At 56.9% G+C, this 24,135-nt stretch overlaps 2 protein-coding genes across 10 annotated transcripts in view; one reads left to right on the plus strand and one right to left on the minus strand.

Annotated features, from left to right (window-relative positions):
- The window catches only part of TMEM184B (transmembrane protein 184B), a 49,653-nt gene extending 44,775 nt beyond the window's left edge, over nucleotides 1-4,878 (plus strand). The window contains exons 9-10 of one of the 2 annotated variants that reach the window (XM_025460188.3): nucleotides 1,753-1,773; nucleotides 2,398-4,878. In XM_025460188.3, coding sequence (XP_025315973.1) covers nucleotides 1,753-1,773; nucleotides 2,398-2,639 — 263 coding nt within the window. In that variant the 3' untranslated portion in view covers nucleotides 2,640-4,878. The remainder of the gene's footprint in view (nucleotides 1-1,752; nucleotides 1,774-2,397) is intronic. The other variant, XM_025460197.3, reaches the window with a different exon arrangement.
- Nucleotides 4,879-6,469: 1,591 nt separating this feature from the next.
- MAFF (MAF bZIP transcription factor F) lies at nucleotides 6,470-17,196 on the minus strand. Of its 8 annotated transcripts, none has more exons than XM_049115301.1 (4): nucleotides 16,851-17,050; nucleotides 15,862-16,003; nucleotides 8,853-8,918; nucleotides 6,470-8,307 (listed from the first exon to the last, which is right to left on the minus strand). In XM_049115301.1, exons 3-4 carry the CDS (start codon nucleotides 8,886-8,888, stop codon nucleotides 7,846-7,848), a joined length of 498 nt encoding a protein of 165 aa, XP_048971258.1. In that variant the 5' UTR covers nucleotides 8,889-8,918; nucleotides 15,862-16,003; nucleotides 16,851-17,050; the 3' UTR covers nucleotides 6,470-7,845. The 8 variants fall into 8 exon arrangements, with proteins under 8 accessions (XP_048971258.1, XP_048971262.1, XP_048971256.1 ...); XM_049115305.1 differs by lacking the exons at nucleotides 15,862-16,003; nucleotides 16,851-17,050 and adding exons at nucleotides 11,845-11,907; nucleotides 12,341-15,826; XM_049115299.1 differs by lacking the exons at nucleotides 15,862-16,003; nucleotides 16,851-17,050 and adding an exon at nucleotides 17,061-17,196.
- Nucleotides 17,197-24,135: the final 6,939 nt, after the last annotated feature.

Genomic DNA, 24,135 nt, shown 5'->3' on the forward strand with positions numbered 1-24,135 from the left:
TAAACAGGCTCCTGGGGCTCCTAACACCAGCACAGCTGTCCATTCTGTCCTGTAATTCCCTGTGTTCTAAAGTTCTCCTTCTTTTTGAACCTGATTACTTCTAAGAAACAGACTCAGATGGTAATAGTTTTTAACAGCTTGCTTTTTTACACTGGCTCATTTTCCTCTTTGTTAGGAGAAGTTGGCAACCCCAGCTGTACATTAGGGTGCCCTGGAGAGTCTTTCAGGTCCCATGTCTGGGCCTCACCCTCCGAGATTCTACAATAAGTGGTCTGGGCTTGGGCAATGTGTGCTTTCATAGCTCCCCCGGGCCTGGGGTGGGAGAGCTGCCTCTGACTGCTGCCTCTGGCTGGTTGTCAAGGGGGTGGGAAAAGGAGGCTGGGGAGGGGTGGCTCCTGCTCTGACAGGTCCCCCAGGAGTTGGGCTGCTGCCAGTGCCCTCCATGCAGCCGGAGGTGAGAACCCCACTTCCATAGGCCTAGCGCCTCGGCCCACCAGAGGCCCCGGGGACTGGGTGCTGCAGCAGCTCCTCAGCCCCATCCCCTTCGTACATAAGCGTTCTCTCCCTGGCCCAGAAAGAGACCTGCCCGATGCTTGTGGACGGGCTGGCTCTCCGGGCCATTCCACTCTTTTTTTTTTTTTTTTTAAGATTGTATTTATTTATTCATGATGACAGAGAGAGGGGGAGGGAGGCAGAGACACAGGCAGAGGGAGAAGCAGGCTCCATGCAAGGAGCCTGACGTGGGACTTGATCCTGGGACTCCAGGATCATGCCCTGGGCACTTAAACCGCTGAGCCACCCAGGCTGCCCAAGGGCCACCCCACTCTTACACACCCATCTGCATTCTCCCAAACCTGCTGGCTGAGGGCTGTAGCACACCTTCCGTTTTTGATTGCACACCTACCTAATGCCTAATGCCTTACTGGCTCGGCCTTACTGCTGCCCCCTGGTGTCCCACCTGTTGCCCGATGTGGCAAACACGCAGCCAGTGGTGAGGGCAGTGGCCCTTGGACCTGGTCCTGACAGAGCCTGTGCCCTTAGGACAGCCACCCTTGTCCCTGGAGCCTGGGCTGTAGCACAGAACCGTTTCTAACCCCTTGAGGTTTAAAATGTCATGTGTCATGGCTCTGCAGAGGCCCACCGGACACCTGAGCTCTGTCCTCCCACCCACTGCTCCCAGACAACCACCTCAGCAAAGAATAGCACAGCCAGAAATACAGCTCTAGCGAAGACCCCAGCCCAGCCCTCCCGGGGGAAGGCAGGGCCCCACTTCTGTGGGTCAGTTGCCTGCACACTAACCCCTCAGCCCTCCCATCGGGCTTGTGTCTGGGCTGCTGCTACTGTGGGATCTGGGTAGGGAACCAGTCCCTCTTGCCCCCCTTCCCAACCTTGATTTCCTCATCTGTGAAACGTCGTGAGGTTTATAAAGTATATGGCACATTGCTTAGCAATTCTAGCCAGGCCTAGAGAAGTGGGGGTGGCAGGTCCTGACTTAAACGTACAGGTGGAACCCCAGCCAGCATTCTGGGTATCTGCTGTTTGTTCCCCTGGGAGAAAGCGTGAGCCCCGTGAGAGGAGTCACCCCTGGGTGGATGCGCCCCACTGGGTGCCGGGCAGGGGCGGGGAGGGGTGTGGTGCAGTGTGCAGACCGCGGTCACTCAGGGGTCACTCAGCTGTCTCTTGTCTTCTCTATTTCTCTGGCTTCTCTGCCCCCCCCCGCCCTGCTTTTGCCCGGGGTTTGGCCGCGGGCAGTGCCGACGTATGGCCCTTACGGTAGGTTCTGCTCTGTCTGCACGTCTGTCCTGCACGTCAGCCGTGGTCGCTGTCACCAGCATGCGTCTCCCCCTCGCCCCTCCTCTGTGTTCCTGTCTCCTCAGAGCACCTGCCTGCCGGGGGCTGCCCTCTGTAGTTTGCCTCCTTGTGTGCTGGTCTTTCGCTGTTCTGGAAGACGTCATGCTGGGTTCTGGGGGCTCGGTGCCCCTTAGCGGGGAAAGCCGGGACATTTAGTGGGAAATCTGTGGCAGGAGCGTGAAGGTGGAGAGAGCATGCCAGATCTGAATTTGAAGACCTGGGCTCCCGCCTTACCTCTCGGTTTTGTGGCCTGGGCCACTTCTGCCCTCTCGGAGGGCAGCTGCTCAAGATTCACGTGTCGGCCCCACTGTGGGTCCAGGCCCCGGCAGCCTGTCCTGGCGGAGCTGGTCTGCAGACTCCGGTGCACTCCTCAGAGGGGGACCAGAGGGGCCATATCTCTGCGCCTCCTGTGTCCGCCCCCCTGCCCATTCTCTGTCACAGGAAGGGGTCAGTGGGTAACCCAGCCTTGGGGTGGGGGTCTGTCCCGGGCCTAGGGGCTTCCCCACCCCCGGCCCCTCACCTCTGCCTCTGGGCTCCCCCCTGCAGGCCGCTGCGCCCCCATGAAGAGCATCTCCAGCAGCCTCAAGGAGACCATGAACCCACATGACATCGTGCAGGACGCCATCCACAACTTCTCGCCCGCCTACCAGCAGTACACGCAGCAGTCCACGCTGGAGCCCGGGCCCGCCTGGCGCGGTGGCGCCCACAGCCTCTCGCGCTCCCACAGCCTCAGTGGCGCCCGCGACAATGAGAAGACTCTCCTGCTCAGCTCTGATGACGAGTTCTAGGTGCGGCTGCTGGTGGGGAGGACGGGCGCCTGGGCCTGGAGCAGGGTGTGCCCCCCTCCAGCTCCACGCGTGGGCCAGGAGGCGGACTGGCGCAGCTTTGGCATTGCCCGTTAATTTATTGGACCAGAAACACTCACATATCGCTTCCAGAGGAACAGCCAGGGGCTGTCGGCCCCGGGGGACGGCCCAGGCTAACTCCCCGCGAGCCTTCAGGAAAATATTTATACATGGCCACCCCTGCACTGCTGGGCAGGAGATGGAGGACGCCGGGAGCCACTCCTGTGCCCCTGTGGCGGCGGCACATTGGGACCAGCTGTGGCCGTGGTGGGCCAGTGGCCGCAGCCCTCCCAGCCCCCATGCGGGTCACCCCCTCCCCCACGAGATTTACAGCCCTGCCCCCAACACCGTGCAATACTTTGACCTGGGCTCTTTCCTGCCTGCTCCCTCCCTTGTGCCCTCTGTCCACACTAGATTAGCCTCACCCTGGGCAAGACGGGGAGGAGGGGACCCAGACGTTCCCTGTGGCCCCTCCTGACCCAGGCCTGCCCAGCATGCTGCAAGGACCAGAGCGACACCAAGAGCCACGTGTCCCACATTGGAAGGGCACTCAGGTGCATCTGGGCCCCTCTTCTGTTAACAAGGCCCCTCCAAGCAGGTGTCTCTGGGCCCCTGGCTGTCCTCTCCATGGCTGCCCTTCCTGCCTGCCTCACACCCCTTCCTCCTGGCCTGCTGAGGGCAGCCAGCAGCCCACACTGCCCTATCACTTGGGGTCTTTCTTCTCGAGAGCATTTTGGGCAGAGCTCTTGCTTCCCAGCTGCTGAAAGGGTTGGCGGCTCCCAACCCTCCTTCCCAGGCTGAGCAATGAGAACCTCCACAGGGTCCTGGTCTCTCCCTAGGGTTTCTCCTTCCCATTGCAGGGGATGGGTCTGAGTCTCCACATTTCAGACCAGCTTCTGGAGGAACAGTCTTATGGGAGGGAGGACGGAAGGATGGGGCATGCAGCAGGGAGCTGAGGAGTGGGAGGGTGACCCCAGACTCCTCTCCCTGGCGCCGTATCCACACAGGGCCTGGTGTCCTGCTTCGGCTGGCCCCTCGGCCCATCTCTTCTGTGCCTTAGTCACATATGAAAGCTCCCCCTTCCTAGGCCCTCAGTCTGGCCACACATACTCCCTGGGGGCTTCGTGTCAAGCTGCTGGCACTCAGAGGATCCTGCAGTGCTGGGCCACGCACCCTTGGACAGGCCTTGGGGGTGGCCAGGATCACCTGTCCCCTCTCCTCGCTCACCTCCACACCTGTATACCTGGAGCCTCCTAGGGCCAGCCCCCAGGCAGGCTGGGCTTAGACCGGCCACTGTCTTAGGAAGAGCCTTCGAGCAACTCTTGACAGTAACGATGTTATGTTCGTAGAGGCAGAGGTTCTGTCCTTTGAAAGCCAGATGGCACCTGGGTTTGGGCTGTAACAGCCTGCAGAAGGTTGGTGAGGAGGGCCCTGCCCTGTGGCACCAGAACTGCACCGTGGAGTCTTTTCCTTTTGGTTCATTCCTGGAACGAAGAGTGCCAAGGGTCCAGTGGGGATTCCACCCCAGTAGTCTTCCCAGGCTGCCTTTGGCCTGTATGACCAGGCCAGCTCTCTGGGTCCCAGAGGCCTGCTTGCAGGGTCCCAGAGGCCAGCTCTTGGGCCCCTTCTGGTGGGCCTGGCCAGCCAGTTCCAAGCTGCCCAGGAAGGCAGCAGGGGGGGCAGGCTGTCCGAGGAGATCCTCTGCCCCACTCCCACCCCTGCTCTTACAAATCTCTTTGATCCTCCTTCCAGGCCAAAGTGTGCCGCCAACTCCCTGCCCCCAGTCTTTGCCCGCCTGACACCTGCTGGCTAGCGAGGTTCATGGGGGGACCTGGGGGGGCTCGGTGGCAGGGAGCGAGCGGCCCTGGGGAGTCGAGGGGCCAGGAATGCGCGCCCGCCCACTCTACCCTTCCTTCCTAGGATGCATAACCTACCTTTCTTTTTTTTTTAATTTTTTCTCCCAATAGAGTAGCTCTTTGTACATAAAAAATACTTGAAAAATTAATTGTATGATGTATGAGAGGACAGAGTCCCCTAGTTTTGTATCTCGTGTATGACTGCCATGAGTTCCACCAGAAAGCCGCTCTATTTTGGTCTCTGTGACATTTTAAATGCGTGACAGAAGTGAGCAAATAAAGTGAGAAATATATATATGAGATAATATAGATTGTATTGAAATCTCCTCTGCCTGTGGGTGAGGTTTTTTCCTTCCTCTTCCAGCCTCCCGTGGGTTTGGGGGTGGGTTTGGTGCTGTGGGCAGGGGTAGCCTAGGAAACCGTCTTCCATCCAGGCTGTGACGTGGAGGGTGATGGGGGACTTCTCATTGCCAGACACTGACCCTGGGGCCCGGGTCCCCTGTGTCCCTCACCTCTGGCCGGTGGGGCCCAGCGGTCACGGGGGCCCACCCTGCAGTGCTGGTGCATGCGGTGGCTTGATGCCCTGTTGCCCCTTCTGCCAGCCAGCCAGAGGGCCCCGAGCACTGGCAGCCCCTTCCTACAGGTATCTCCCAGGGCCTCCTTACTCCCTGCAGGCTGTCTTCCTGCCTCCCTGAGCCCCCCTCCACCATGGGACCCTAGGTCCCTGCTCCTAGGGGTAAGGGGGGGGGGGGCTTGGGGTACCAGGCCAGGTGCCTGGCCACACACCCTTGGGGAGGAGGGGCTGGCCTGCTGACAGGAGCGCTCAGGAATGTGGCGTGGGCGGGGGAGTGGGGGGGGGGACTTCCCAGCCTGCCACCAACCTCCACTTATCCCCATCTGTGGCTTCCTGCTGCCCTTTGGCAAGCCTGAGCTCAGCATCCCAGGATCAGGGTTCAGGCGCCCGGGTCTCAACCTGAGAGGGGGGAGAAAGGCCAGTGGACCAAGCCAATCCGTGTGGTTTGGCCCTTCCCCAACTTGCAAAGCCCGGCAGCTTCCACAGGAGCTTCCACAAACGTGGCCTGCCCTCCCCCCAGCCCTGCCACCCCTCTGGACAGAAATCCTCCTGGCTGGGTACTGAGTGCTGGTGTAAGTGTTTGCACCACGTGTTAAAGCCTGCAGCCCCTCGGTCCCGATGCCTGTCACACCTATGCCCGTGGAGCACCTTCACCTTCATCCTACACAAGAGCCAACTGAGGCTGCGAGAAGCTGAATAAGTCATCAAAGGTCACACAGCAGGAAAAGGCACACCTGGATTCAAAGCCCGATTTCCCTGACCCACAGACCACCGCACACTCCAAGCCTTTTCAGGGAGTCCCCGAGGGGCTGGCCGATTGGGTTGAAATTATATCGAGTGTGGAACCTAAGATGAGACACAGGGTTGCCTTTTAGGCCTGCAGGCTGTAACTGAAGAAGCCACTTTTCTCTCGGCCTCCCTGGGCCTTCTGGAACATGGGGAAAATATTTTCTCCTTGGCTGTAGAAAATCAGGCCTCGGTGGGAAAGTGCTGGAAAGATTACTCTTAAATCCGAGAATTTTCCTCTGGGCGGGACTGTTTATTCACTGAAGGGATGCCAGGGATTTAACCCTACATTTCATGGTCCTGGCTTTGTCTTCCCCTGGAAGGCTCCAGGCAACCAGATGGAGGAAGAACGGAGGTTTTAGCACCACCCCACCATCCAAACACCACCACCCCCGCCCCAGTAAGAGCTAGTGAGGGCCAATGGCACAGTTTCTTCATTTGCAAATTGGGGCTAGCCCTCCCCTCCGGCAGGGGGTCCTGCCTGGAGTTGAAAGCGGGTCTCCTCATTCAGAACCTATCCCACCCCCCAAAAAAACCACAGCCCAGGGACTTAACACTTATTCACTGTGGAAAAAGAGAACTTGACTTTATTCAGAAAGTCTACAAAATACAGAAGGCGGATAACTCGCTTACTGTAAGTCAGAAAATAAATAAAATCTGGGGGCCGGGCAAATATTTTTTTCAACATTTTTTTGGTTGTTGCCATCCGGCTTTCCCTAAATATAAGATAAAATGTGATTTATTTGCAGATACAAAATATAAAGTCCAGCACAGGGCCATACACCACTTCTCCCAGGGAGTGGGTGCTAGGTTTCTGGCTGGGGAGAATAACTTAGATTCGGTGCAATAAATAAACAGCTGTATACAGGGTGGGGGAAGAGGCCAGGGCTGGGCTTCCCAGGAGAATGGCAATCAGTGGCGGTGGCCAGCCCCCAAGCCACAGTGGACACTCCCAGGGGGAGGGGTGGGATCCTTCCTTTCTGGTGGGACCCCCACCCCTGGCTGCAAGACCTCAGGACCTATATCTTCTCATCTTCCCACCTGCCACAGTGGATGGTCACCTCCTTGGTCCCCTTTCTCTTTGGCTGGCCAGCTCCTTCCATCTCTTCCATCTGGATCACCTTCTCAGGCCCTCTATTTCTCTTCCCCTAACTCACAGAAGCGGCTCCTGGGCCAGGGAGGCCCTCCCATCATCCTTTCCAGTCCATGTCCATAATCCCCCTGGCAACCCTAGCTGGATCCTCCTGCTGGATCCCCTGGAATCTCGGGGCTGGGTCATCCGGTTGGAATCTCTCAGGGCAGGGTAAGGAGACCTGACTTTTCCAGCCCAACCACTAACCATAGAAGGCCTTGGGCACTGGCATGTCTGCTGGAGACCTGTTTCCCCTTCTGTTAACTGGCTTTCACTAGGTGATTTCTGATACTTCTCCCAGCTTTGGAAGGCCAGGCACCCCCGGGCCCAAAGCAGAGATGGGAGCATTAGCTTCCTAGCCCCAGGAGACACACGTAGAGCCAAATTTGGTCCTGAATCTGGGAAGATGCGGAGGGGCTATGGCGCGATCTGAGCAAACAGTTTACAAAATGAGGGGTGGCCCTCCTCCCGGACAGCCCTTCTCTAATCCGCTCTGTATCCCATCCTCCCATCCTCCCAGTCTAAGACTGCTGGACTTCCAGCCAAAAGAAACCCCAGACTCCAACCCCACCCTACCATTCTCATCAAAGTTGTCCCACCCCAGGGCCACCTAGTAGGTCCCAGTTATAGGGGCCACAACGAGGAAGACAGCAGGTTCGGGAGGGAACAGGTGCTCAACACAGGGGCCGGTGGCTGCAGAGAAATGACACCTGGGGAACAGAGACCACGCTTAGGCACTTTGGGAAGGAAGCGGGGGTTCGGAGGGGCGTGGCTTGGAGACGGGGCGGGGCCGGGCGGGCACTAGGAGCAGGCGGCGGGGGCGGGGCCGGGCCCGGGGGCGGGGGCGGGGGCGGGGCCCGACCCGGGCCCGGGGGCCGACTTGACGATGGTGATGACGCTCGCGGGCGCCACGAGGGCTGCGGGCCCGCGGGCGGCCACGGAGCGCGCGAAGCCCTGCAGCGCCTCGCACTTGCCGCGCAGCGCGTCGAGCTCCAGGCGCATGGCTGCGTTCTCGCGCGCCAGCTTGTCCACCTCGCGCTCCAGCTCCGACTTCTGCTTCTGCAGCTCCTCCTTCTGGCACACGCGCTTCACGCGGCAGCTGGCCGCGTAGCCGCGGTTCTTGAGCGTGCGGCGCCGCTGCTTGAGCCGCGTCACCTCCTCGGCCGAGAGCCCGCGCAGGTGCCGGTTCAGCTCGCGCACCGACAGCCCCATCAGCGCCTCGTCCGACAGGTGCGGCGTGTTCTCGCTCAGCTCACGCTTGATCTGGGGGCAGCATGGCGGGCGCATGGGGACCACAGCTCCCCCTCCACCCCCATCACCACCACAGGCCTTTGGCGTGGTGGCTGGATTGGCTCCAAGACCCCAAACGGGGGCAAGGAATCCAGAAAGGGGAAACTGGGCCAAACCAGGATACAAACACAAAAGGAACCACCACTCCAGGGCTGGGTCCAAATTCTCACCCAGTGTCCCAGCCTGGACTCAGCCAGAGAAACCCGGCCCAGAAAGCACTTTGAAGTCCTGCAGCCCAGTGAGCACTGTTCCAATGGGGAAACCGGCCCAGAGAGGGAAGTGACCTGCCCCCTCCCCCCGGGGTGGGGACAGAGGGGGAAGGAACAGAGCCTGTGACCAGAGCCCAGGCCGCTTGGTTTCCAGCCCAGGGGCCTTCCTGGGGCTCATGAACACCTGCAGCTTGCTGAGCCACGCTTGAGGATTCCAGGAACTGAAGGGTAAGCTGGGATGCCCGTTGGCCCAGGCAGGCAGGGAGGGAGGGAGGGGGAGGACAGGGACAACAGAGGCAGCCTCCTCACCTTCAGGGCTTTGCTGGATAAGGGATCCACGGACATATTTGCAGAAGGTGCCCTCTGGGCTGAGACCTAGGAGAGAGAGGAGACAAAGGTCACTTTCTTTTTTACTTAGAATAAAACCCAAATTTGCTACTAAAGCATTCAAGGCCTCTGCTGCTATGAAACTCCCAACATACCACCTTTCTCTGTCCCAGTGGTCCAGCCACAGTGGTCCCCTTGAAGGGTTCATTCCAGCCTCGGGGCCTTTGCACTTGCTGCTGTCTTTACTGTTCTCTTCCTTTTCATCTCCCCACCATGACTCTTCATCCTTTAGGGCTTTGCCCAGAGTCATCTCTTCAAAGTGGTCTAACTGTCCTGGCTAAACACCTCCTGTGTCATATCACATCATCCTGTTTGCTAACCCTCGTAACAGTCAGCCCTTCTGTAATTATTTTGTTTGGTTACCTGGTTATCTGCCTCCATCCCACCTCTCCTCCACCAAAATGCAAACTCCTGAGGGCTGAGGCCTTGCCTATTCTACTACAGCATCAGTGTGCCTAAGTCAGTGCCTGGCACACAGGAGATGCTCAATAAGTATGCATCAAAGGAACAGATGCCCCCTCCCCAGCCATTCTTCCACATGGGGTGCAGAGATGCCTATTTGATTTTTTTTAGCTTTTCACTAAAGTATAGCCTATGTACAGCAAAGTATGCAAACCATATTTGGGGCAACTGGCTGGCTCAGTTGATAGAGTGTGCGACTCTAGATCTCAGGGTCATGATTGAGCCTCATGCTGGGTGTAGAGCTAGCCAATGACTTTTCAGAGTCCAACCTACACCCCATCAAAATAAAACATAACCAGTCCCCTCCAAGCCTTCCTCACCCAAATCTGTCTTGGGAAAGCTTCCCCTGCCCAGCACTAATTCCCCACTGCCCTGGGCAGACAGGGCAGCCCTGCCTAAACTGATGAGGGGCCCAGTGGCCCTCAGGGTCTCCCTACAGTCCTGAAAGTTCCATGTCCTTTCAACAAGTATTTATTGAGCATTTACTATATGCCAGACCTTGGCACTGGGGAGACATGGAGGGTGCATTCTAGAGGCCAGTGGCCATAGCTTGGGGCTGGGGAGGGGACTGTCCCCCAAGCCCCCTTTAAAGCAGCAGTCCTGTCTGTACCCAGCAGATCTGATCTTCTCCCCCATTCATTGTTAGCCTGGGTTTCCTGATCTGATAGCCCCCATGGGGAGGTGTGGTGGTGAGGAGCAAAGGGGACAGGGCGGGAAGATGCCCTGTGGCCTGAGATGCAGCATCCTCTCCATCTCATTAGCAATACCTGGTTTGATAGAGCGCAGCTGGGGCAAATGGGGTCCAAACCCTGGTTTCTTGAGCTTTCTGCGGGGCCTCACAGCCTCAGCTCAGCCTCTGACACATTCCCGCAGGCCCCAGTATCCCTGGAACTCACTGTGGGACTCCCCTCCCCAGGGCCTTTGCACTGGCTGTTCCCTGGGCCTGGCTTTCTCTTTCCCTAGATGGCTACAAAGCTTCTTTCCTCACCTTTTCAAATCTCATGTTCTCACTCAGTTTAGGATTCTAAGCCCCTGGTACACATACACACACACTCTCTCTCCCCCCATCTCCCTTCCCTACCTCATGTTTCTCTATAGTACTTTCCACTGAACGTATTCTTAATTATCCATTGCACATACTCATTCAGTGCCAGCTCCATGGCAGCAGAGATTTGGCCTCGTCCTCTGAAGCATCCCTAGTGCCCACAGCCCGGCCCACAGCAGATGCTCAGGTAATGGTTGTTGAATTCTCAGTGTGACTCAGGCGGAGATGCAGACAGCCCCAGGCTTCTCTGGAGTCCCCCAGCGCCTCCGGGCCCCCACAGCCAGGGGGTCTGACACCCCAGAGGGAAGCAAGGAGAGGGACAGGAGGGGGACAGTGGCACTTGAAGGGATCCCGATAGAGGCAGCCACTATGGCCCCTGGGCTGGGAAGGTCTTCAGAGCCACCCAAGCTTGTGGTATCACCTTTGTGGTGTCACCGAGGCCCAGAAAATCCTAAGTCAGGACCCTGGCCTTTCACAGACGCTACGTGGAGACCCTCATACACCACCCCCACCAATCCTACCCTTCAATACAGTCCTCTTAAAAGGTCACCTTCCTCTCCCCCACACACACCCAGGGAGGGCCTAGAATGTTCCCCTGCTGGCCTCCATTCCTCCACTCAGCAGCCGGAGGGTCTTTTCACCATGTGACTCTCACCATGTCACCACCAGATGAAAACCTTCCATGGCTCCTTACTTGCCCTGGGACAGAATCCAGGCCCACCGTGCGTCACCTCAGGCTCCTTTGCTGTCACTACCCACCTCCCCACCTCCCTTTGGCACCTCTGCTGCACAGAATTTCACTTCCTCTCTCCCACACTGTATTGCCTTTGGGCAACTCCACACCCTGTGACACTTCTCCCCTGACTTTATCTGGCAGATTGCTAATTCATCCTCCTGCCCTGGGCATACAAAACTCCTCTTCCAGGAAGCCCTCCCTGAGCCAGAGAATTTCTTAGGTGCCGCCCACCCTGGCACTTCTCCCCTGTCCTGTAATGGCCTGTTTCCTTGTTGTCTCCCCCCAAGACAGGGAGCTCTGCAGCAGGAGCCAGGCCGAGGCAGTTGTGGGTGCTGAGGACACCAGCACAGGGCCGTGCAGGGAGCAGGCACTGTGGTGAGATGGGGGTGGTCTCTTGACACCATGACCCTGCTCATCAGGGTCTGAACTGAGTGCCAAGCCCAAGCCCAGATGAATACCGTCAAGGAGAAAACCCTCCGGCCCCTCTCTGGTGCTTCCTCCTTTCCATCTGCTCCCTCGCTCCTGCATGGCAATGCTAGGACACAGACACCGGGAACATGGGAAGGGAGCACAGGGGGTTCCATCCTCCAATGCTTGCCCCCGCCCCCCCCCCCCCCCCCCCCCCCCCCCCCCGTGGGGTATGAGAAGCAAGGAAAGCCTGGGCTTGTGACCTTGGGCAAGGCGCTCCGCCTCTCTGGCTCTCTACTCTTCCAGCTGCAGGATCAGAACACCACCTGCCAAGCGGGGTTTGGGAGGAAACAAGTGGGGCCAACTGTAGAGGCCAGTGAGCACCTGGGGGTTCTTAGAATTGCTGAGCCTGTCCAGGAGGGGTCAGGCCTGGGGCGCTCGCTGGGACCTGGCTCTGACTCAGCATCTCCTGGCTGGCTGGGGTAACACAGGAAAGGCCCCTGGAGAGCAACTGGCCCTGCCTCCTCACTTAGCCAAGGAGGAAGTGGAGACCACAGAGGGGCATCCTTCGCCTGAGGTCACACATCAGGGAAACGGCAGGCTGCCTCTCCCCAAATCGGGAGGAATTGTGAATGCCTATAAAGGACCCGGGGCTGCATCCGGCCCCCCTTCCCACCAGTGTCACCCTGGTCCTTTTGACAGCCCTAAGAGGTAACGCCCAAAGAGGTCAACAGGGGAGTCCAGAGTCACGCCACTCACCTGGGAAGCAGCCCAGGACGGAGGCCACACTAAGCCACATGCCTCCTCTCAGTTCCTGGAGGCCCTGTTTCCCCACCTCTGTGCAGAGGAGGCTGGACTTATCAGCTCCGATACGCCCAGGGTGTGTGTCAGGTCTGCCTGAGACATAAATATGCCACACAAATACTCAGGCCCCCGTGCCTGCTGTCAGGGAGCTGGGGCATTAGGTGACCCACAGAGGCAGACTGGGCCACACAGAGGGGCCTGATAGGAAAGAGGTAGCAGGTTAACTGAGCCTATCGGGTGCTGGGTGCTGAGTACAGGGTGCTGTGCCCAACACAGAACCTCCGAGGCATGGCCTCACTCTCAGCCAGGTCCTTCTCCCTCTCCTGAGACCTTGGTTTCTTTGCTTGTAAAGTGGGGACGATCATAATAGTGTAAATATGTAAAACACAAGAGACTCAGACAAGGGCAGGAGTGGCAGGTGGCTGGCTTACTGCCCCATCCTTGCAGGCCCCATCCCTGCAGGCCTGCTCTCTGCAGGCATCACTAATCAATCACAGCACTGCCCTGAGCGCTGAGCACGCAGCCTTGGACTCCACACAACCCTGCACAGTCGGCCCTAGAGGCCGAAGCTGTTGGACATCCCCTATTCTACGTAAGGGCCGAAGTTCCCATCCACTCAGCTGACTGGGATTCTAAGTATTTTCGGTTCCTAGGGATGCTTTGATCCTGTTCTTCCCTCTTCTCCTCCTCCTGTTGTAGCCTCAGCCTTCAAGCAAATGCTGAATGTCAGCCAAAGCACCCCTGTTTGCTCATGGGTGGTCCAACCCCTTTGTTCTATAACTGAGGCAACCAAGCAACTGTTTTGTGGCAGTGATGGGCTGGAACCCCAGGGTCCTGACCCCCAGCTCCGGGACCTTTCTTCAGCGGCAGCCCCCTCCCCCACACATGCCCCAATTTCTTCTCTTCTTCCCTTTGAGGTCAGCAGACTTGACCTCCAAGGTCTGCAGGTTCCCTATATTCTTTGGGATGCCCGGGGAATGAGCTTGCTCTCAGGGACTGACAGCTGCCTAGGCCAGTGAGCGCCACCAGCCCTTCTGCCAGCCCCTCCCTGGCCCCTCGTCCACTCCAGAGACATCCTGCAGACGGCCCACCCACTGGCATGGGCTCCTCTCTGGCTGCTGAGCCATTCTGCTTCCTCTGTGAGGACAGAGGGAAAAAATGTGTTTTCCTGGGCCTTGGCAGCCAGCACTGGTGGAGCCTCCTCCCTGCTGGAAGGGGAGCAAAGCTGGGAGAACCCAGCGCCGCAGGGAAGCAGGGGCCTTGCATTCTAGCTCTGGGTCTGCCACCCACTCGCACCACGCGACTTCCCATCTGTCAGTCCCCTCTGGGTCTCAGTTTCCCAACATGCCAAACCTCCACTGAGCCCATAGTACCCTCCAGCACTGGTTACTTTGGAGTTCTGAGTGTCAGATTCTGGTCCAGAATGGAGCTCTGAGACCACCAACAGAGTGGAGGCTTCCCGGAGGCAGGGAAACGGCTGCCTCCCCCCAAATCGGGAGGAATTGTGAATGCCCATACAGGACTCAGGGCTGCATCCGGCCCCCCTTTCCACCAACATCACCCTGGTCCTCTTGACAGCCCTAGGAGGTAACGCCCGGATTGATCAACAGGGGAGTCCAGAGTCACGCCACTCACATGGGAAGCAGCCCAGGACGGAGGCCACACTAAGCCACATGCCTCCTCCCAGTTCCTGGGAGCACAAACTCTGAGACTGTCAGCTTTGACCATCCCTCTGCGCCACCTGCACAGCCAGGGACCACTTCCCCCTTCGGCTGAACTATGACCACAGCCAGCTCCTCACTGGCCTCCAGCCTTGCCAGCCTCCACCACCGGCCCTGCCATCTGTCCTCTCCTAAGAGCTGTCAGAGGGAGCACTGCTGACAGCTGACACAAACCTACACACCTGCTCATGCTCCGCGCATTTCAAAACCCTGCAATGCCAGCCCCCACTCCAGCCCACGCTGTGGGTCCCCCAGGTCTCCACTGTATTGTCTCCCCACTCTCTCCCAGGAGCCTCATGCTAACAATGAAGGAACAGACAGGAAACACTACCATCCTAGTACATTTCCCACAAGGAGTGTGTGTGTGTGTGAGAGAGAGAGAGAGAGAGAGGATGGCACGTGGGTTCTGAAGGATCTGCTCACTTTTGAGAGATTGCTTCAAGAAATCCTATAGCCTGTTCGGACTTTCTGCTTCCCTGGGGGTTCCCAGGCCTTTTTCTCCAAGTGCTGTGGAATTTTTCCAGGACATGGATCTGGTGCTCATTCATTCATTTAATCAGCAAACTTCCAAGAGGCACCTACTCTGCCCAGACTTGTTGCTGGGTCCCAAAGGCCAAAAGAGGAATCACAACCCCTGCCTGTAGGGGCTCCACAGATGACCATCCCTCCATCTGGCAACCCAACTCACTGGTCACCTCCTCAGAGAAGCCTCCCTTGATGGTCCTGGCTAAGTTAGAGCCCCGTGACATACTTCAAATCAATGTCTTCTCCTCATACTACCCATCTCAGCTGTGGTTTTGCTTTTAGTTTGGTAGCTCTTCTTCAACTTTGTTTCCCTGCTCCCAGAGGGCAGGCTCTGGACCTGGTTTCTTCACCATCTCATCCCCAGCACCTGACCCACAGCAGATGGCAACGCAGGCCAGAAGTGTCAGGACTGAGGAAGGCTGTCCCATGCTGGGTCCCAGACCCAGGGAAGGCCCAGAGGTGATTCAATGGAAGGTCAAAACTTTCAGTGCTAGCTTTCCAGCCAACCAGCCACTTCCCCTTGTCCCCTGACCCCCTGCCCTACTGGGGGACATTTCCTGTCCAGCCCTGAAGGATGGGCCTGCCTGGTTCCTGTGCTCCTGGCTGCCACCTCCCTTACTCAAACGCTATACTCCAGGACATCCCTGGCTCCAGCCTGGGGCTGTTGGCTCCTCTTTCTCTCACACAGGTCCCCTGGAAAATAGCTGGTGTGCAGAGGCTGCCATACCTCTCCATTCTACACCCATCCTGCCACCCCAAATATTGTCTAGTTCCTGCTGCAGATGGCGACACTGATTCCCAGCTGTGGTACCAGAGCTCACCAGGGCTCAAAGGCTTGAGGTTAAAAGATCGTCTGGTTCCTCCCCCCAGCAAACTCAATTACTGCCCCCCACCAAGCTCTGAGGGTGGGAGGAGGGCAGAAGAGGACCAAGGAACCCCAACCCTGAATGTCAGTGGGCTCTTGGGGAGAGGGGCTAGGTCAGGGCCCTGCCTCTCACATCTTAACCCTTCATGGACCAAGACCACCTGTTGCCACCTGCCTGTGGACCATGCCCAGCCCAGGGTGAGGACTCTGGGTCCTAGGGCTGGCCCAGGCCTTCAACTAGCTCCTCAGGTCCAACCATCAATAGGTCTGACTAATCCCACCTGTGAACTGAAACTACCAGGAGAGCAGAAACCAGCTCCACCCCAACCTCCCGGTCTCACCCTCCCCAACCCAGCAGGTACAACCTCCAGAACCAGGACCAGCCAGAGTGGCCACCAGAGAGAAGAGGCCAGGGATTCCTTCTGACTTGCCACCTTTGCGTTGGGTTTTCTGGTCCTTCTTCCTCCTGAGAGGGAGGGGATGGACCCCCACCCCGTGCTGGAAAACCTGGGGACCAGGACAGAGGCACCAGCCTATTTTGTTGCCAGCCCGATGGATCGGGGTGCTGAGGCCAGGGCCGGCCCTCTCTCACCCCTCAGTCCAGCCGGGTGGGGCCTTTGATACTTTGCCCCACCCTGTGGCTGCAGGCGCCCGCTCTGGGCCAGGGACAAGCACGGCAGTCACATGGCCGTGTCCCTGGGAAACTCCGTAGACCGAAGGGCCCGGCTGCGGACTGGTCGGAAGGGGACAGCCCAAGGGAGAGTTCCCGTCCCCCCGTGTGACCAGGGAGCTGGCCACTTCCGTCGATCGAGTCCCTGTTCTGCGTTTATTCATGTGGGGACACTCTTTCCGAGGGGCACAGCACACGGCTGGCACGCAGGCCGCAGGGGGGTCTTCGGCCCCGGGAGCGCGTGGGCGGGCGGACACACACGCACACGCACGCCCCCCCGCCTGTCTCACTCACGCACCCGGTAAGATACGAGGGCCCCCGGCCGGGAACAGACACACACGCCCGCCCCCGCCCCCGCCCCCGCCCTCGGAGGTAAACAAACCGCGCACGCACGGCCCGCGGGCGGGCGTCCAGGGACTGCTCTCGCCGAGTCACGTACGTGCACACGCCGCCCCCGGCCCCGCCTGGGCGGACGCCGCCGCTCGCCGGCCTGCGCTGCCCGGTCCCGTCCCGTCCCGTCCCGCCGCGCCCCGCCCAGCTCGGTGCCCCCGACCTCCGGGCCCCGCTCCCCCGCCACCCGGCGTCCGGGCGAGGGCACCCCGCGGGCCCCGGGCACGATCCCGGGCACCCGGCCCTGCGCCCCGGCTTCCGCGCGCCCGTCCCCGCCTCGGAGCCTTCCCTCACCCGCCTCTCGGCCCGCTCCGCCTGGCCCCGCCGCCGCCGTCCGGGCTGGCTGTCCCGGCCCGGCGCCCTGGTCCTGGCTCCCTCCGGTCCCGACCGCGGGTCGCTCCGAGCCGGGCTCCCGAGAGCGCCGCGCCGAGTTTTGTTGTGGGGCGGGCGGCGCGGGGGGCGGCGCGGAGTTGTAAGGCGAGCTTCCCGGAATTACTCACTCACAGGATTCCTTTCATTCATAAAAACCCAGTCATGCGGTGACGTCACCGCCCGGCGGTCCCTCCGGCCCCCGAGCGGCCTCCCGGCCCTCGGCCCCGCCCCCAGCCGGCCCCGCCCACATAGGGCCCCCACCCCGGGCCTCCGCGCGGCCGGGCCGGGCTCCTCCACCCGCGTGAGAGCCCCGGCGCGGTGCGTTCACGTGACGCCTCGCGAGAGCCGCGTGGGCGGAGGTGTCGTTCGTCTCATTTTGCAGTCGCCAGCCCCGCGCCTCTTCTCCTTTCAACCTACACCCTCCGCCTCGATGATCTCATGCAGTCCCGTGGTTTTAAATGCCACCCATGATCTCCAGGGAGCGCTGAGTCCTGGACTGCCCACTCTGCACCTCCACCTGGGTGCCAGATGAGGACGGCAAACATCCAGCTCTCGACCCACCACCCTGCCCCAGCTCCCGGTACCCGCAGACTCCCCACTTTCAGTTGTTCAAGCCCATTGCTCTTTCTGCCTTCATCCCCATCGGTCAGGCTGGCTCCACCTCCAACGCGGTCCAGCGTCTGACCCTCCTTCCCACCCCCCAATCCTGGCCCCTGGGCCAGGCACCATCAATTCACCTGGAGAACAGCAGCAAGCCTCCTGACAGCTTCCCCACTTTGCCTCTAAAGGCTTTCATCACACACCCGACGAGGTTCTTAAAACAAGGATCAGACCGTTTCACACACTCACACCCTCTGGCTTAACACCCTCAATAGCTTCCATTTGCATTGAAAATATAGACTATACTCCTCCTTCTGGTCTATAGGGCCCTAAGCCATCTGGCCTCTACCCAGTTCTGCAGCCTCACCTCCTTCCATTCTCCCCTCACCCACTACCCTTCAGCCACACTGCCCTTCCTACTGTTTTTCAAGCACACCTAGCTTTTTCCTACCACAGGTCCTTTGCACTAGCTATGTCCTCTGTTCACTGCCAGGTTTTCTCATCTCTCGAGTCAGCTTAGAGGTCGTTACCTCAGAGAGGCCTTTCCTGGCTGCTCTGGCCAAAAGAGCCCCCACTTCTGAAATATGTTTTTATATTACCTTACTATCTCCATAAGGTGTTACCTTGCTTATGTATTTGCTTACTATTTTTTTAAGATTTGATTTATTCATGAGAGACAGAGAGAGAGAGGCAGAGACATAGGCAAAGGGAGAAGCCAGCTCCCTGCAGGGACCGTGATGCGGGATTGGATCTCAGGACCCCAGGATCATGACCTGAGCTGAAGGTAAGAGGCTCAACCACTGAACCACCCAGGCGTCCCTATTTAATGTCTGTCTTACCCAATCAGAATGTAAGTTTCTCGTCTGCTTTGTTCACCACGGCGTGTTCTGTGCCCAGGACAGTGCTCAGCCCCTAATGAGCCCTCACTGAGTGCATGTTGAGGAAATACATGAGTGGAGGCTCAGAGAGGTCAAGTGACTTTCCAAAGTCACCCAGCTGGGAAGTACAAGAACTAGAATTTGAATCCAGACCCAAATGATTCCTGGTCCAGATGTTTGGGGCTGTGCCCAAGGTAGGGGCTTCCAGCATAAATGTGAGGGTTACATTCGGTGCCTGGAGATCCACTCAAAAGGAGCAGCTTTGAGGGCAAGACGGGTGAGTATTGCATCCTCCCTTGTTCACGCTGTTTTCATCGTCTGAAGTGTCTGTTACTCCAGCAGCCATATCTTCTGTGAAACTGATATTCTAGTACCTACTTTATTTTACTGCGTAGGGCATAGGACCCCTCAACTAGGAGGTCTTCGTGTGGAGCCGTGGTCACTGGCAAGGCACCCCCATCCCTCGATATAATAGAATTTTATTTCAGAGCCCTTGTTATACCTTCCTGCCTCTGGACCTAGGTCTACCTGGGATTGTGGTGACACCTCTCTCTTACCTCCTGAAGGCCTTGGGTTTCATCTGCAGATTGGCCCGCTAGCTTCCCAAGTGACTGAACTTGCAAATTAGTCTGACACTCAAACAACCCCCCTCCCCACAACTGATTGCCCACTTGCCCTACAGTTATACATCTCTCACAGAGCCACTTATAGTACCTCTTGGGTTACAGAAGTTCTTGATTTTAGAAACTACACAATTGTGATTGTTGGTCTTTCTACTCGTCCCCCCTTCCCCATCATTTTCTATGAGCTTCCTAAGAGCCCAAATCATAGTAGGTGCTCAACTAGTGAATGAATCCCCAGTGACCTGCACAACACCTCTGGACACCATGCTGCCTAAATCCTTTCTCTCATCCCCACCCTGCCCACGCCAGGGCGTCAGCACTTCAGTACCCACTCAGCAGAGACTGCTTGCCCTCAGACATGGCTTCCTTTCTGGTCAAGGTCAAGGGACATAGTGCAATGTCATATTTAAAAGTGGCAGCTCCGGGGCGTGATCCTGGAGACCCGGGATCGAGTCCCACATCAGGCTCCCTGCATGGAGCCTACTTCTCCCTCTGCCTGTGTCTCTGCCTCTCTCTCTGTGTGCGTCTCTCACAAATAAATAAATAAATAAAATCTTTAAAAAACATAAAAGTGGCAGCTCTGTGGCATGAGAGGGGGTTCCCATTGGACAAATCTAGGACAATTTGAATATCAAAGTAAATGACAGTAATGATGGATCGTAACTCATTCAATAAAAGAAGAATCAATGGGTCCATACTAATATTAATGAATGAATGAAGAAAACAAAGCTCCTCCTTGTAGTAGAAGGAATGACAGAGTAAGAAAGTGACCATTAGGCAAACATTCTAGTAACAATGGATTCCAAGAATCATCAATGGATATGAAAATGTGATGAGAAATGTGAAATTTGATAGTTTCAAAGTATTGCCCTAAATATAATTATTAATTAGAAGTGGAAAGATAGGGACGCCTGAGTGGCTCAGCGGTTGAGCTTCTGCCTTCGGCTCAGGGAGTGATCCTGGAGTCCCAGGATCGAGTCCCACATCGGGCTCCCTGCGTGGAGTCTGCTTCTCCCTCTGCCTCTGTCTCTGCCTCTCTCTGTGTATCTCTCATGAATAAATAAATAAAACCTTAAAAAAAAAAAAGTGAAAGATAAGGGGGTGCCTGGGTGGCTCAGTCAGTTGAGCATCTACCTTTGGCTCAGGTCCTGATCGCAGGGTTCTGAAATCGAGCCCTGGGCTCCCTGCTCAGTGCAGAGTCTGGTTCTCCTTCTGCCCCTTCCCCTGCTTGTGCCCTTTCTTTCTCTCTCTTTCAAATAAATGAATAAGATCTTTAAAAATAAATAAATAAATAAATAAATACAAGATCTTGAAAAAGTCAGGAGACTGTTCCAGATTAGAGGAGACACGACCACTGAATGCAGTGTGGGATGCAGGATTTTCTGTTGGTATGAAGGACATTATGAAGGTAATTGGTGAAGCCCCAATGAGGCCTGTAGACCAGCTAACACCAGCTAATTAATTAATGTTAATTTTCTGGTTTGGGTAGTTTTCCTGTGGCCAGGTAAGAGAGTGTCCTTGATTTTAGGTAGCACATGTTGGAATATGTAAAGGTAAAGGGGCATCATGTCTGCAATTTACTTTCAAATGGTTCGGAACAAGAGAGAAAGGAAATTATAAAGATAATGTGATTAAGTGTTAACAATTGGGGAGTCTGGGTGAAGAACATACAGAAATTCTGTCATTCCTGCAATTTTTAAAAAAGATTTTATGTATTTATTCCTGAGAGACACACAGAGACAGAGGCAGAGGGAGAAGCAGGCTTTGTGCAGTGAGCCCTATGCGGGACTCGATCCCAGGAGCCTGAGATCACAACCTGAACCAAAGGCAGGTGCTCAACCACTGAGCCACCCAGGTGCCCCCAGTTTTGATCTTAATACAAGTTATTTTCCTCTGTTCTGTTTTGCCTAAGTAGGGGCTCTCAGGGTATTCTGAGGGTTCAGATCCTGGCCTCCACCCCTCCCCAGCAGTGACTTAACCACTCCCAGTCTCACTCTTCTCCTTTGTAAACTGGGCTTACTAATAGTGCCAATTTCATGGATTGTGAAACAATTTAATGTGTTCACACTTAAAAGCCTGTGGCACAGTGCCTAGTGTGGGATAACAGATCGATAGATAGATATTGGGTGAGAGAGATGATGAGTCCTCTGGAGTCCTCTAGAGAAACCTGCTTCTTCCCTGGGCGAGTGACAAAGCCAGGGCTGCCCCCGCCCAGCCAGAGACCCCACCTCCTGCCCACGGGGCGGGGCCTTGTTGGCACTTTCCAGGGAGGGAGTGCCTCTGCCAGCTAAGTCCCGCACAGCTCTGACTGGTCCAGCTCATCCTCTGCTCATCTGGCCAGGGGTCCAAAAAACCAGATAGCACCCAAGCGTATGCCTGCGGGACCCCAGTCCCCCAGTAGGTGCCTTGCCCAATAGTGGGTGCTCAGGAACAGCCACAAGCTTGACTCAAGCCTAAATCTGCAGCTCATTCACACCCCTGGCTGATCCCAGCGTGGGGCATTCCTCACTCCCAGCCTCAGTTTCCCCATCTGCAGTGAAAGCCTAGGATTAGGTCTCAAACCACAATAAACTTTCTTCAAAGGAAAGCTGACTCTGCTGTGTGTCCCTCATTGTAAAATAGCTAGTGACCGGCTGCTTAGGAGGGGACCAGCGTTGGCTTTGAGATTTTGGGCCAAGTGTTCTCTGGAGGCCCTTCCTGCCCTGAGATTTGATTTCCAGACACCTCCACTCCTACTCCCCGGTTCCCATCCCTGGACACTGGGGCCTTCCCAGCCCCCCTTAGCGGAACAGCACTCCACTGACTGAATCAGGTGGGTTCCTGCGCTGGGTGGGAGTGATGGCACGGGATCCTTTCTGGCACCTTGTCTTGTCCCCACTTGTTCACACCTCCCATGGGTCTTCCCAGCTTATTACTGCGTAGTACTTATCACTATGTTTCTGAGTTGCTTCCTAGGCACCAGGCACCGTGCTAAGTACCTAAGATCTGCCTGCAGGCTGTATGTTTCCCCAGCTCTTGCCTCCTACTGCTAAATAAACCAACCATCTCCCCAAATGACCTGTACTTTCATCACATTTCGGTGTCTTTATGATTTAACTTTTCCTTCTCACGAAAGCCCTCCCTGTTGCAGGAGGGCAGTGGTGACACAAATGATCAGCTGAGGAAACAGACCCATGTATGGATTCACCAGCTGTCCAGAGAGAGCACCCCATTGCTGGTGCTGATTGCTGTTAATCTTTGCCACCACTTACGGAGTTAGGTGTTATCATCGCTGTGCTGTGGACAAGAAATCAGAACTTTGAGTGGTGAGACTACCAGCTCAACACCACACAGCCAGTCCCTGGCACAGGAGCATTTGAACCAGGTTGGTCTGATGGGAGCACTGAGCTGTCTCCTGCTGTCCTGGCTAAGCCTCACCCCTGGGCTTTGTTGGGGAGCCATCTGAGCGGCTCATGGGTGCAAGACACTCCAGCATTCCCTGTGGGCAGCCAGGATCCTGTACAGGAATCCTGCCCCTCTTCTTCCCTCTTTTTTTTTTTTTTAAGATTTTATTTATTTATTCATGAGACACAGAGAGAGAGGCAGAGACACAGGCAGAGGGAGAAGCAGGCTCCATGCAGGGAGCCCGACATGGGACTCGATCCCGGGTCTCCAGGATCAGGCCCTGGACTGAAGGCGGCGCTAAACTGCTGAGCCACCCAGGCTGCCCCTCTTCTTCCCTCTTAGAAGATGTGCCTGCACTAGGGTCCTAGGGTCCCTAGGGTCCTGGGTCCAGTGGGGAGAAAAACGGGCACTGCTTTGTCCTTGCTTCCACTTGAGGATAGGGCGGCTGTCTGAGAGGCCTGGCCTCAATACCTCCCTTCCTCTGCCCCTGCAGAAGCTGTCCCAAAGCCACCTCTCCTCTTCCCAGACTCTCAAGCCCACCCTCCAGCTCTCCTCTTCTCTCTCAGCACCAGCATTTCCCCAAGTGGCTGCCATCCCCAACCTCCCCTACCCTCGGCCTGCACGTGTCACTCTTCATCACTCCAGCCCCCAGCCTCCCCTTTTCTTTTGCAGCCCCAGTCTGCCTCACCACCTCTGAGCTCTCCTGCCCCCTCACCTCCCTGTCCTGTAGTCTGGCTCTGACCCCACAATCCCCTGAAGGGACCTCTTTGCTGCTGAATCCAGGGTCCACTTCCCCTTCCAATCTATCCTGTCCTTTGACAGTACTTGACCTTATGGCTCTCTCCTCTCAGCTTCAAAGGCTTGGGCTTCCCTCCTACCTTTTCAGTCTCCATCTGATGCTTCCCCTGGAGCTCAGGGATTAGTGAAGCTCAAAGCCATGGCCTTTGCCCCCTCTTCCTCTCCCTGGGGGACCTCAGTTCCCCTCAAGATCTCAGGTGCCACCCAGTGCTAACAACTCCCAGGTCTCTCTCACCAGCTCCCCGTCTGCATGTCATGTCTGTGGGCCAGATCTGCTTGAGCACCTGCCCAGCTGGCAAGGACTTCCCTCTGTGCTTCCTCTGGCTTGTCCAACCCAGCATGGTCATGAGGGTCACAAGCAACCTGAGGCCACCTCCCCTCATTTCCCTAATAGGCTGGAGAGGCCACCTTCCGCTCAGTCACCCCAGGGAGATGCGGGGCTGCCATCCTTGCCTCATCCCTCTGCCTCATTCCTTCAGCTGGGCAGTCACCAAGTCTCTGTGCCCCAGCTCCTTGACTTTTTTTAATTCTCTCTTCCCTATTGTCCGTTTCAGCCACTGCACGTCTCTCCTGGACAGCTGCCTTGGCCTCCAACCTCTCATCCAACCTCTAATCCAACCTCTCATCCAAAACCTAAATTATTTTATTTTATTTTTTTCAAAACCTAATTTTTTTAAAAAAAGATTTTATTTATTTATTCATGAGAGAGAGAGAGAAAGAGGCAGAGGCACAGGCAGAGGGAGAAGCAGGCTCCATGCAGGGAACCTGACATGGGACTCAATCCTGGGTCTCCAGGATCACGCCCTGGGCTGAAGGTGGCGCTAAACCGCTGAGCCACCCGGGCTGCCCCCCAAAACCTAAATTTGAGGGACACCTGGGTGGCTCAGTGGTTGAGGGTCTGCCTTTGGCTCAATCGTGATCCTG

The sequence above is a fragment of the Canis lupus genome, chromosome 10 (assembly GCF_003254725.2).
Source record: "Canis lupus dingo isolate Sandy chromosome 10, ASM325472v2, whole genome shotgun sequence".
Lineage (NCBI taxonomy): Eukaryota > Metazoa > Chordata > Mammalia > Carnivora > Canidae > Canis > Canis lupus.

Bases quoted from the DNA above. Each gene is read 5' to 3' on its own strand.
- MAFF (XM_049115299.1), bottom strand. The intron at 8,308-8,852 runs GTGAGGAGGCTG...TGCTGCCCCCAG, and splicing joins TATCCAGCAAAGCCCTGAAG to ATCAAGCGTGAGCTGAGCGA.